This window comes from Neophocaena asiaeorientalis, unplaced genomic scaffold (assembly GCF_003031525.2).
Source record: "Neophocaena asiaeorientalis asiaeorientalis breed wild unplaced genomic scaffold, Neophocaena_asiaeorientalis_V1.1 scaffold438, whole genome shotgun sequence".
Lineage (NCBI taxonomy): Eukaryota > Metazoa > Chordata > Mammalia > Artiodactyla > Phocoenidae > Neophocaena > Neophocaena asiaeorientalis.
In genome coordinates, this window is record NW_020173491.1 from 4594027 (window position 1) to 4608347 (window position 14321).

General features: G+C 32.8%; 1 protein-coding gene across 8 annotated transcripts in view; it reads left to right on the top strand.

The window, feature by feature from the left end:
- CHD9 (chromodomain helicase DNA binding protein 9) overlaps positions 1 to 14321 on the top strand; it is a 244148-nt gene that overhangs the window by 131207 nt on the left and 98620 nt on the right. For 7 of the 8 annotated variants that reach the window (XM_024747342.1, XM_024747341.1, XM_024747344.1 and 4 more), the window contains one exon: positions 11848 to 11959. In XM_024747342.1, coding sequence (XP_024603110.1) covers positions 11848 to 11959 — 112 coding nt within the window. Of the gene's footprint in view, positions 1 to 11847; positions 11960 to 12731; positions 12753 to 14321 lie in introns of those variants that run through there. The other variant, XM_024747345.1, reaches the window with a different exon arrangement.

Sequence of the window (14321 nt, forward strand, 5' to 3'; positions counted from 1 at the left end):
TGACTACATACCTAATACATTTTCAAAAAATAGAATATAGTAAGTGTTATTATTTGTTTTATATGTATGTTTGTTTTGCATGCAAGGGTAAAAATAATCTAAGGCCAACATAGTTTAGAATCGGTTTTGCAGGAATATTTGGTTATTTTTGAAGGCTTTATATGAAATTTTAGATCAAGTATTTAATCTGTTTTAGGAAAAATTCCCTTATTATAAAAATCTTCATTTGCTTACAAAATTATTTATGTATTATACATATATTTAGAACTAACACAAATTTGTAAACAATTCACAGCATTTTCAATGCAGCCACCAAACTGAGTTATATCATTAGGTCCTGATGCCTTTCAGTCCAAACCATTAAATAACATGGGCTCTCTTGCTATAATAGAAAAATAATTAATATTATTGATTTTGCATTTCATTTGCAGACAGCTAAGATAAAATTTGAAAGTTAGATTTCTCCTCTTTTATTTAAACGTTTTGGTATGAAAGTATCTTATTTTTTCAATATTTTGTCTAGTTTTAATTTAGGAAACCCCATATTTAATCCTTTAATGTATTAAAAGTTACTGTTATTAAAATTTTCCAGTTTTAACTTATACAGAGGTACAGGCAGAGTAGTGGTACCATTTGAAAGGGTATTTAAAAATAATGCATAAAATAAGAGAAAATAGGTAGAGAACCCTCAAGAGTTAACAGTAAGTTTAAATTGATTGGGGGGAGATAACTAGAGGCAAAAGATAACAGAAGTGAACCTGGTTCAAGAAAAAACAATATATAAGGGGAAATTAGAAATAATTAAATTGTAATAGAGAAACATGGATTTTTGAAAAATGTAGATTAATATGTAGGGAATAGTAATACAGTAGAGTATCTGCGTATTCTGTGATATTTGTATTTTTGTTAGAAATAGGTAGATTATTAACAATAAATTATTTTAATATTGCACAGCATGATCAATTTAGTATTTGTTTTTAGAGATAGCATTCTTGAGAAAAGAGGTGAGAATTGTATTGGAAACATATTTCCATGGCAAGGTATTAAGCAATTGACAGAAAAAAAACTTGTTGAGAGTGGAGTACTTTTTGATAGAGGAACTTATAAGTTGCAGGCAAGTAAAAGTGAAGCTTGCCCATATATTATTAAGCTGTTGGAGTGAAACAGTTTCTTGATCATCTTTATCAGACAACCAAAGATTATTATCATGTTGGAGGAAAAAGCATGGTTGGAAATGAAATTCATATACAGTCTAGAGTTCTATGTTGGTCACTTGAAATATTTCATTACTGTGCTTTCCAATAAGCCACTACATTTTTGAATTTACCATTTTTAATTTTTCAGCGAAGAAGCATCATTTAAATATTAAGTTTACTTGCATCATTTTTTTTTTTTTTTTGCGGTATGCGGGCCTCTCACTGTTGTGGCCTCTCCCGTTGCGGAGCACAGGCTCCGGACGCGCAGGCTCAGCGGCCATGGCTCACAGGCCCAGCCGCTCCGCGGTATGAGGGATCCTCCCGGACCGGGGCACGAACCCGTGTCCCCTGCATCGGCAGGCAGACTCTCAACCACTGCACCACCAAGGAAGCCCAACTTGCATCATTTTAATTAATAATATTTCATGATGTATTAAATGTTTTCTTGTAAAGATTTTGTTTTTCTATGAGTTTTAGAAGAATTGAACTTTTGCTAATATCAGATGATTTATATCAGATAAAATTAAAGAGAGTGTGTGTTGGAACTTAACCATGAGCAATGTGAAATATAAATTTCAAAAGTAACTAGATTTGTAGACAATAAGTTATGGTTGATACATAGTCAGAGTTGGTGTTTATTTAATCCACATATGTGATGTGATATAATCTAGGAATACTAATCTGAAGAAAACCAATACTGCCTTGCCTCTGCTTGCTAGTGTGCTTGAAACCTTTTCAGTTTTTCTGTCACTTTCATAGATTAATTTTTTTTAATACAAGGAATAGAGTGTCCTTTTCAGAGACTTTAGTCTCATTTAACCTTTACAACAATTCTGTGAGTTAAATTGGGCATGCGGTATGATAATGTGGTTAAGTTCTTTGACTTTGGAACCAGTTGCACTTATTCATATTCCCCCTTTGTCACAAGCAGTGTGACCTTGGACAAATACTTAGCCTCTCCAAGTTTTAGTTTCCTCAGACATAAAATGAGGATAATGATAGTGCTTGCCTTATAGTGTTATTTTGAGGATGAAATGATTTAATAACACTTAAAGCATATAGAACAATACCTGTTAATAATGTTAGCCATTATTTTCTGAAAATATAAATAACATATAGCTATTTAAGGAAAAAGCCAAGGCCAGGAGCCATGCCCTTCCTTCAGGCCTAAACTCTCACCTATCTGCCTAGGTTCTCTTTCCATTAAGGCCCTGTTCCTAATAAGATGAATTTAAAAATCAAGCAGACAAATGAAAACAAACAGTTGCTACCTGGTAAGAAGGATAATAGGTTAACCTATTAATGTTGTTGTTGGTTTTTTTATATGAGAATGCCTCTGTTTATCAGGTTAGCTAGAGTAGCATTTAGGACAGGTAAATTTTGTTTTGAAATATGCTTGCAGTTTGAAAGGAATTACATGGTTATGTGGAAGAGTGTAAGTTGAAATGGAAATGGCCGGTGTAAAATGAAGAGTGAGGTAGGACTGGAAACAACCTTCTTCTATTTTGATGTTTTTCATGGTCTTGGCAGTCAGGTTCTAACAAGCTGCCTTTCAAGTAGAGGAGCAGGTATTTCTTTAATAATGGGTGGTACATAATAGATGCTCCATGAATGGGAGGGAATGAATTTTATGGAATGAATGAATGAATGGAAGATTAAATATTAAATGATACCAAATGGTTGTGTTTGATTTGTTAAATCAGGATTAGAAGTGGCAAGCTAATCCTTCATTAAATTACAGGGACAAAACTAATGGTTTAGTAATAGTAGAGAGTTAAATTCTAAAATAAATTCATTCTAAGACTTCTGGTAGAATTTTCTTATTCGGCTCTCTTCGGTTTTAGATTATGTAATAAAATATCACATGATTTGATTGAAGCATTTTTAGATTTATGTTTTATAACTTTGGCATTTAAACTATGTTTCCATGTTGTCAGTTATAATTTACTTCTTGCATTAGATTATCAGACTGACAAGTAGAATGCCTTTGATGCTTTAAAATGCTCTTGTGGCCCTGTAAATTTAATCAGTAAAGGTACTTCATGATTAAAAGTAAAAAAATACTTTTTTGTATTATTCATAATTATTCTTTCTGTTTGTTACAAGAATGGGAGTTATCAGGTGCTAGAAGTAGCTTTTCTCTTTAGTTAAAGCAGAAAACATCTAAGTTAGGAAATATCAAATCAAGTTGGAATTAAGGGTGTCATGTTATAAAGAAAAACAGTAAAACATTAAATTAGATCTGGAACTTATATTGTGCCCTTCTTTGCGATAGTCATTCTGAACCCCCAAGAAGGAAGAAGCAAAATAACATTTATTAATTACCTACCATCATGTGTATACATAGATATGTACATGTGTATTTTTAAACAAAACGAACATGTATATCCACATGTATGTCTAGAGAGACACATCTAAATAATAATGTAAGGGAAAAATAATGTGAACAAAGTCTGAAGGGAAAATAAGATGAATCATCAGAAATTGGGAATAATCCCTTTATAGTCCATGTTAATAAAGTAACAGATGAGACCCTGATTGCAAGTATTCAAAATAATAAGAATTTAGTATCTGTTTGGATAAAATATAAATGTATTAATTAATTAATTGTTTTTGGCATATGATAAAAAAGCACTTTGAAAAATATATGGTATAAATTTATTATATATATTTTAATTATTAATCATGCCATTAGTAGTCTCTATGTAAGTTCTATAATTTTTAAATGCCAAGAAGATAAAATGTTTTATTGATTTCACTCCTTACATCTAAACTTAAAGTCAGTGAAAATCTGAAACATATTCATCTGCAGAAAGAATTGATATATACATTATGTATTATTATGAATTTAATTAAGATTTACAGGTCCATTTTTAAGATGTATACCTTTACATAAGATGTATTAGTAAGATTTATCATTAGCAAATGATGTGCTGTTATTTCATTGAATCTAAAATGTCATTGATTATAAGACACACCATTATATGTCAGTAAGAAAGAAAAAAATATATTGCCAGTTAAAACTATGGCATATCTTTGTTAGATGAATGTTTGTTTCATAGATGTTAACATGTGGGTAAAATGTGTATCTTAGGACACTGAAGTAAAGTATTTGATTTTAATGTTCCTATTTTGTCAGTATTTTCAAGCATAAACGTCATTTTCTTTTTTAAAAAAGAAGAAATAACTTTTTTAAAGAATAAAAATTAAACTGTGCTGATAAATATACTGCCTATGATTAATACTTAGCTAATACTTCACCTTAGTGGCTATATGAAACAACTCAGTGAATTAAACTTTTTGAAAAACATGATGTCCAGTCTTAAACAGGAAGTGATTGATTGATTGATTTTACTTTATTTTATTTTATTTTTTGGCTGTGCCACCTGGCATGCGGGATCTTAGTTCCCCGACCAGGGACTGAACCCGTGCCCCCTGCAGTGGAAGCACAGGAGACCTAACCACTGGACCACCAGGGAATTCGCTAAACAGGAAGTGATTTATAATCCAAGTTACCAAAAATTTACAATACAATGCTGCTTTCACAAATTTAAGGATTAACTAAAATAAAGAACCACTTTAAAACTTGTTTTTTCCAGATGAGTTTAAGCTAGAGTCTTGAATTGAACTTTCAACTGGAGTGATTGCATCAAGTTAAATGTGTTTCTTCTTCTAAAAAAAAAAAAAATACACACACATATATTTTATGGCTTTAAAAATAACCTCAGTGCCTTCCACTGGGCTTGCAAAGAGAAAAAAAATTATAATGTAAAATAGTATTTTTGCTTGTTTCCTTTACTTATGATGAATTGGATGTATTAATTACAACAAATGGACTAATTGGATAAGATTCATTGTTTGTCCGGTTATTGCAGTGAGAGAATCTACAGGGGGCAACTGCAGATTGACACTGTAGAATGCAGCTTGTTACACAGCCTCCATGAATAACATGTGGGCAGGATTTAGATGAGGGCATAAATTGCATCTGAAAATCAAATATAACGTGAAGTATAAACACTGAAGTTTTCTAGTGCCTGTACTTGTCAAATGAATTAACATTTCAAATTTATACTTAGTTTGAAATTGCCCTTGGCTGTCTGAAATAAGTTATGTTTTAATATTTAGTTCATTTATATGCCTGAATATCTGTTGCTGCAGTTCGCTAACATTGATAACAGATCCCTTTCATGTTTTAAAAAACAAAACTTGCATAAAGCCATTATTATTAATACAGTCTGTATTATTTTGTTGCTTTACTCTGTGATATTTCTAAGAATAGCAAACGATCAATTTATTTGTAGAATGTACGTATGATGAAATTTTATTTTAGAATTTTATTTTAGTTTAATATAGTAAACTTGTAATTCATGATGGAAGAATGGAATGCTCTTTGGTAATGGGGTATTTTACTGAGCTGAAATTATCTTATTCTACTTTTGGATCATCTGATTTCCTTCAGATAACATTTATGGCTATCAGTTGTCATTGTAGAGGCAATAGAAATTTCTGGTTGTTCAAAAGTCAATAAACTTTAACCTTAATTATTTTCTAAAGATAATGTAGTTTCATAATTCTCTATTCATTAAACTATATTTATTGATATTAAATATCTATTGACTGGTTGAAGCATAGTGTCATTTTATTTTAAAATCAATAAGATATGTTGGAAATAGTAGAGTAGGAGTAAAAATAGTAGAGTAGGAGTAAAGAGACCTTTATTGTCTTTTACTGGACTTGTGATTTTGGCAGTTTGTTCTATCTTTCAGGGCTAAAGTTTCCCTATTAGTTTGGTGGGACCAATGTCTGCCTTGCCTGTGAGGATCAACAATATTATAGACAAAAGCACTTTGAAATTTTAAGTGTTCTATAAGTATAGAATAGTTTTATTATCCTAAATATTTGTTCCTAGAGTTTTCTTCACTAATTATTTTGAGCCAGTGGTTCGCAAACCTGGTGAGAATTTTTTTACAGTCTGATTGGGATCCCACTTACTAGTTCAGAATTCTGGAGTTGGAACCTACAAATCTGGGGTTTGGTTTGGTTTTGTTAGTTTCTATTTTGAACTAGTCTCACACTTGCAAAAATAGGTCAGAGTTCCTTTAGGCTCTTGACCCAGCTTCCTCAAATGTTAATATCTTATGTAACCTAAGCACAATGATCAAAATCAGGAAGTAAACACTTACACAATTCTGTTAACTGATTTACAGACCTCATGCAAATTGTGTCAGTTGTTCCATTTTTGGGAGCCAGGATCCAGTTAAGGATCCTACATTTCATTTTGTTGTCATAGCTCCTTACACTCCTCCATTTTGGAATAATTCTTCAGTCTTTGTCTTTAATGACACTTTCAACTTTGAAGCATACTAGCCAGTTATTTTGTAGAATGTCTCTCAATTTGAGTTTGTCTTATGTTTCTCATCTGGAATCTGTATTTTTAACAAACAAGCTTCTAATGAAGCCTGCCTCACAGATTTAGGAATTACTGATCAATACCAACCAAATGTTTGTTCTTATTTGTAGTTTCACTTATATACCATTTTAGAACATATAATAAACTGATATGACTTCATTGTTTCCAAGAATCAATGTTCTATGTAAGTAACCATAGTATGTGTATATGTATGTATGTATGTGTGTGTGTGTATAGATATATTGTTTTCTTTTTAACTCAGAATCATGTCAGTCAAGAATGACTTCAAGTTTTAGAATCAACTTTTTTCCTACAATGGAAATGTGCCTTTTTTGAACAGAATGGGCATATGTAAATATTTTGGATTTCAGAAGTTTAGTAGGAAACTATTACATTTGAAATAGCTCTTACAAAGTTACAATTTGAAAAATATTTTTGCATGGGTTAAGGATAGTTAATGAGTTTATGAAATAAGATGCTACTCCAGGTCTGTAGGAAAATATTGGAAGAAAATGCAGAATATATGAAAAATAAGATTCGAGGTCTTTTTTAAAATTTTATTTTTGGTTGCGTTGGGTCTTCATTGCTGGGCGCGGGCTTTCTCTGGTTGTGGCGAGTGAGTGCTGCTCTTCGTTGTGGTGCACGGGCTTCCCATTGTGGTGGCTTCTCTTGTTTCAGAGCACAGGCTCTAGGCAGGTGGGCTTCAGTAGTTGTGGCACGCAGGCTCAGTAGTTGTGGCTCACAGGCTCTAGAGCACAGGCTCAGCAGTTGTGGCACACAGGCTTAGTTGCTCCACAGCATGTGGGATCTTCCTGGACCAGGACTCGAACCCGTGTTCCCTGCATTAGCAGGCAGATTCTTAACTACTGCGCCACCAGGGAAGTCCCTCTTTTTTTGTTTTAAGTACAATTTTCAAATAATACAATGAAGGTTTATCTAAGGTATTATAGGAAACGTTTATATCTAACCTACCCACCTCTACCAAAAAGGGTGAGTGTTTAAGATTGCTTTGGTAGAACCTAGTATTTAGGCAATGTTTATTTATAAAAATATTGTTTAAGCAGCTTAGTCCACTGTCCTTAGAGAGTTTTCATTTAATTACTTTATATTACTAGAAAGGAAAAGTACAACCTCTTCATAGTCATAAATACAAAAAATTAAATATCTCTGCTCCTGATTTCATTGAAGTTTTATTCAGTGGGATTTGAGTCTTGAAGCAGCCACACAGATACCATATCAGAATATGTATACAGAACTTATTTAGCTTACCAGACACTGAGAAAATTCCTTTTTAATCAGTATATTGATGGGTTTTAACAAACCTTGATCTGTATTTCATAGGAAATTGTTATCTAAGTAACTGAACTTTCCTGTCACTAGTGTTATCCTCATCTACAAACTAGTGTAAAATATGCATTTAGGTTTGGAGATGGATAGCAAATGGGGGAGTGCATGAAAACTTTTCTACCAATCATTTTACTTTGAGTTATCCCTTACCTTGCCACTGAAAATCATCTGCACAAGTACTTTAGGTTATATTAAATTACCACAAGTAGCATAATGGTTACCCTAAGGAGGAGGTTGTTACTTGAAGAGAAAGCATGACAGGAGACTTCTGGGAAACCAGTAATGTCTTGTTCCTTGATCTAGGATCTGGCTATATATTTATGTTCAGTTTGAGAAAATTCACTGAGCTGTATGTACTCTTTTTTTTTTTTTTTGTATGTACTCTTTTGATGTGTGCACGTTTCTGAATTTACATTATACTGTAATATTAGTACACTATTAGTTTTAGGAAAAGTGAGGGATTGCATTTGGGGCCATTTTGAGATTTTAATGTCTGTGAGATATCCATACTGATGTGTCCAATAAACAGTTGGTTTATTGAATGAATCTGAAGTTTGGGGAACGGTCTGAACTGGAGATACGAGATTTGAGAATCTTCAACTTCTAAGTGGTTGTTAAGAAGAGATTAAATTAAATTTCCTGGAATAGTATATAGAGAGGGAAGAAAGCTGAAGACAGAAATTTGAGAAATACCAAAGTTTAAGGGACTGGCAGGACAAACTGAATCTTGCTGAAAATCAACATACTAAGAGAAGAAGAGCCGAAGAAGTTTAGTGAGAACCAGAAGAATGTTGTGTCATGAATCCAAGGGTGCAGATAAGGAAAAAGTGATTAGTTATGTGTTGGTAGATAAAAGTTTTAGAATTTCCGTCGGATTTGGCATTACAGGGGTCATGTGTGGCCTTAGACATTAGGAGTTCAGAAACATATTAGGAGTTTCGTGAGGCATATTTAATTTCTATTTCAATTCTTACTGTGGTATGACTTTAAGCAAGTAACTTAATTTCTCTAAGCCTCAATTTCCTCTTCTTATAAAATTTGCCTGTCAGAGTTGTATGACCATGAAGTGAGAGAACACATGTAAAACCAGCAGAGGCTGACCCAGTAAACACTGAATAAATGGAAGCTATGAATATGAAAAGTAGTTTTAAGACTTCAGATTATAGTGAGTTGAAGAATGAAAGAAACGGTATAGATGATTTCTTTGAGAACTGTGGATAAGGAGGAGGACCATCATGTGGTATCTAATAGTAGATATGACCTCAAGGGAGATTTTTATTTTAGGAGGGAAACCAGAGTAAAGGAAAAGGGACCAGAAGACTGAGGAAATGACCATTGAAAGAAGGGAGAGGGAATAGCGTATAACTATGGTTGGTTCCTTAATGTTGTTTCAGAGTATCTTTTTGTACTTCCTCTGATTTCCCGGTTCCAACATAAGCTATATGTTTGCTCGTATTTATTTCACATACTCAGAAAAGTGCAAGTGAGATATCAAGTAAGAATTACCATTATACTGTTGAAGGTGGCGATCAAACCAATATGAGAATACCCTGGGGATAAATCATTCTAGAATTTTTTTCTCACCTCTCATCATCCAGTCAATAACCAAGTCCTGTTGTTTCTGCTTCCAAAATGAAAAATTGTATCTTTCTTTCCCTCTTCACCCACACTACCATGGCCCTATATTTCACTCTTCATCTCTCTCACCTGAATTGTCAGTCTTATCGCTGGTTTCCCTGACTTGCATTTCACTTCCTTCTGGGTGCATTGCTCCCTTGTTTAAAATTCTTTTTTTCCCCCAATTTTATTGCGATGTAATTGACATATCACAGTGTCTTAGATTAAGGTATACAACATAATGATTTGTTGTGTGTATATATTGTGAAACTATTACCACAATAAGTTTAGTTAACATCTTATCACCTCACATAGTTATATATTTTTTTCTTGTGATGAGAACTTCTTAAGATGTACTCAGCAACTTCCAAATATATAATTCAGTATTATTAACTATAGTCACCATGCTGTTTACATCCCTAGAATGTTTAAAATTCTTACATCTTCCAATTGGTTTATTTTTTTCATTCATTCAAAAATATCTCAGTGCCATTTGTTGTCAGTCATGAACTAGACAGATTTCTTTTAAATTCCTGCCATGTCGAGCTTAAAGCTGAGCTTAAACTAAAACATTAAGTCCTTGCATGTAATATAAGGTCTTCTGTGATCTTGACCCATCTCCTCCTATAGTACTTTGTGTGTTCCTGACATGCTCTTATCATTGCTTATTCTCATTCTTCTGCAATGTACCCTGCCTTTTCTTTTCATTACTTGCTGGAGTCTCTTTCATCATTCAGTTCCCTATCTCAAACTTTACCTTTTCTGTAAAGCCTCCTTTACTCTTCAGTAAACATAAGGATTTCTCCCTTTGTCTTCACATTACATCTTGTGCTAACTTCCTCTTTAGCATTTTAGCTGGGATCATATTCTAACAATGATGTGTTAAGGTTGGGAACCGTGTCCACTCTATCTTCAAATCCTAGAACCTAGGAAAGTGCCTGGCATATCACAGTTAGATATAGTTACCATTAGTTGAGAAGTTACTGTGTGTTAAAGGCTGTGCTCAGACATGTATTATCCCACTTAATTCTCAACAACAATAGAACTAGCTACTGTAATATCCCTATTTTACAGGCAAGGAATCTAACAAGTAATTTGCCTAGTGTCCCACAGATAGGTAAATGATGAAATCAAGCTTTAAATCTTTGAAACTACGATTTCAAAGTGCATGCTCTTAACCTTCAAGTTCTCCAACATTAGTAAATAATTATTGAAAAAAATTTTGATATATTTCTGATATATCATACCTGAAAGTAAATATTTGGGGAGTTTTCTATGTTTGAAATGCAGAAATCTAAAGTAGAATTTTCCAGGGACTTCCCTGGCAGTCCAGTGGTTAAAACGTCACCTTCCAGTGCAGAGGGTGCGGGGTCAGTCCCTGGTCGGGGAACTAAGATCCCACATGCCTCGGGGCCAAAAAACCAAAACATAGAATCAGTATTGTAACAAGTTCAATAAAGACTTTAAAAAAATGGTCCACATTAAAAAAATCTTGTAAAAAAAATAAAATAAAATAGAATTTTCCTGATGGCGCTTGAAGATCATTCTATCTCATCTGTTGAACCAGATATGGAAATGTGGGATGTACTTCTATGTACGTCTATCTTTGATCAGGAAAAAACATAGAAAACACATTTTTATTTTAGACATTTAGAGTCAGTGTGTGTTAACATATTAGAGAATGTAAACATATACATACTATAGAAATATAAAAAAAGAAAGTTCTTACTCTTTAGGAACGTATAGTATAGCTAAGAAAAGCCTTAACGTAAGTGAAATAATCAAAGAACAATCAATTGGTAAAGTGTTTTAAGTAAGGGAGAAACTACTATAGGGTAGAAAGAAGTATAGAGGCTTTTGGAGAATAGGTGGGATTCAAAGGAATTGAGCGGAATTTGAAATAAATAGGTAGAAGGAAAAAAATCCCTCATTCCAAACCTACAAGATAATAAATGAATTACTTTAATTATTAAATAGTTATATCACCTGACATTTTTCTCATGAAAAATAATCTTGAGCCTAAAGAAACAAGTGATAGAATTTGTCTGCCTTTCTTTGCTTAGAAATATGTTAACTGTAGTACTGGTTTGTATTTGTTGCATTGGAATAGAGTTTATCATGTGAAAATGTCATTATGGATTTCATGATAAATAGCATCTTTGATTGGACATTCAAGTGATATAAAATGGAAAAAAGTTTATCATGGGAATCTTAATTTGCCCCAAAATGGAAAAGTACAAAGAGATCTTACTGTTTGCTCTCTTTCTCTTGAAACAGCAAACTCATTATTACATTGGGTAAGAAACAAAAAAGAAAGAATGAGTCTTCAGATGAAATATCTGATACAGAGCAGGTGCCACAGCATGCATTCAAAGAGGAAGACTCTCAAGTGAGTATTAAAATTTTTTCTGAGAAATGAAGCACTGGCAGAATTATTTAGATAGCATAATATGGTCTTATGGGTATTTATACTATAGTTTAGTGGTAAAAATACATTTTATTGTATGGTAGAACTTATATGACAGCATTATTACAATATGGTCCTAGTAGTATTCCCATAGAATGTTAGACCTGGGAGGAAACTTACACATCCTCTCCAAACCCTCTCAGTTTTCAGATAATGAAACTGAAGCCCAGAGAGTTTAAGTAACAGTCCAAAGTCCCTCGTGGCTTTTAACATGGAGAAGTATCCAGGGATATTCTCCTATACTTATAGAGTACTTTTGAATGAATTTAATGCTGGAGATATTAATTTTAAAAGTCACATACAAATGATAAAGCAAATGGGTTGAATCATTCCTAGAAATAATTCCTTTGGTCTGCTTCTATTGAAGAAAAGATAAACAACTATATTAAAAATCCCCTAATGTAGACAAAAATACTGTGCATTTTCCTCTTTCTTTCTTTTTGTTTTTGAATAGCTATATATTCAAAGTAACCTTGTGAAGTTAAAAAACTCTCTCTCTCTCTCTATATATATATATATATAGTGAAGGTCATAATAATTCAGGCCACCCTCTGCTTTCTAATAATTAAAGTACAACTATAGGCCGTAGGGGTGGTGGCATTTGTTGCATTATGGGGCCAGAAAGCCCCTGAATGGCCTTTCTTCTTCCTTATGCAGCTTCTTATCCAATGGGAGAGTAGTGGCTCAAGGCTCCTGGGCTGCTGCAAGAGTTGAGGTAAGGGCAGTGACTAAAGCTCCTAATATTATATGGCCTGGCTTTTTCTTCGTATGTTATCCTTAACTTAGGCAAACTTATAATTATTCAACATGAGAAAATTAAGTTAAATTTTTACTAAAATAATGCTGGCCATTTTTCCATTATGTAATTAACAAACAATGAAATGGTAGAATAGGTTAACATGCACATTTTTTCCATACTTTTCACTGTAGTTAATTAGGTTGCTTTGACAGATGTGTTGCTTTAACACAAAAAATTTAATGGGGAAGGAAAAAAGAATTTTCTCGTAAACAATTATAAATCTATATTATTGATATATTTAAATATATTATTATATAAATGCTGTATAAATATATAAAAGTAGCTTTCAACCACAGTGGATTGTCAAAATTTGAAGGCTTGAAAAGTAATGTAAGGTTTAGAGTCAGGTGGAAATCTGAAAACATGATTATCATACTTAATTTTTTACCTAACAGAGAGTAATGCAGTAGTCTAACTATATTTAGAGACTTAAGTTATTTTAAAAAGCCCCTATAGCACATTTTATTAGGATTATTATAGGAAACAAGTGATATCATAACAAACTATTCAGTCATTTAAAAGCATAATGTTTCTGACCTCTTATGTGAAGTGCTGTTGACTGATCTATTAAAGCCTTTAAGACATAAGAAGAATAAAGCTAGAAAAAAGAAATATGAAGAAAGAATTTGTCACTGTTTTAAATTGTCCTTCGAAAAACATTATGAAGAAAGAAAGCCAAAAATATCCACATTAGCCTAAAATGCGGACATTCAAATTAGCTTTGTATTTTTAAAGTAGTAGAACTATTGTATGACAGAGAAAGTTAATTGGTGAGAGTGGTACCTTACTTGGCTTTGCCTAATATGTAACTATATGCTCTAGTGGAATGTCAGTTTTGATGAAATCAGCTCATAGAGCTGAAAAACTCAGAGTTTGTTTAATTACTCAGAAACTGATAAAGTCTTCATAGAATGAGGGAGCAGTTTACAGTAAGTAGCTCTCATTCTGTCTTGTGAAAAATTACCTGAATGTGCACTTTTGTGAGTTGAAAGGATTCTTTCCGGCCACTTGTTTACTGCTTACTAAGAACTGTGTGTGGCATTTCAAAGTTCCACTAGATGCCTAAGTGACCAGAAAGGAAACGTTAATGCTGAAATCATCTACAGAATCTTCTAAAAGTGTACTAAATTATTCCCAAACTTCATTATTTAAAAGATTTGTGCCTAGTGAGACATAACATTGGTTATATAGGTTATTGTTAGAATAATAAATGTCATGAATGGTTATTAATTTAAACTGTTCTTGAGCATTAAGAACAATATGATTCCTGTAATCTAACTCCAAACATTCCTTTAGCTTAGTTTTAGATTCGAGATCCATAGAATTCTCCCTCCCAGGGAATAATAAATATTTCATATCTTTTCCAAAATAGGATGTGGGAAAATTGGGTTTCTTAAGAAGTCCTTTTTTATAACTTTTGTATGCCACCTTCCTGTCTCCCATGACAAAATTGTTACCTTGAGTTTTGAAAATGTAAATATCTTC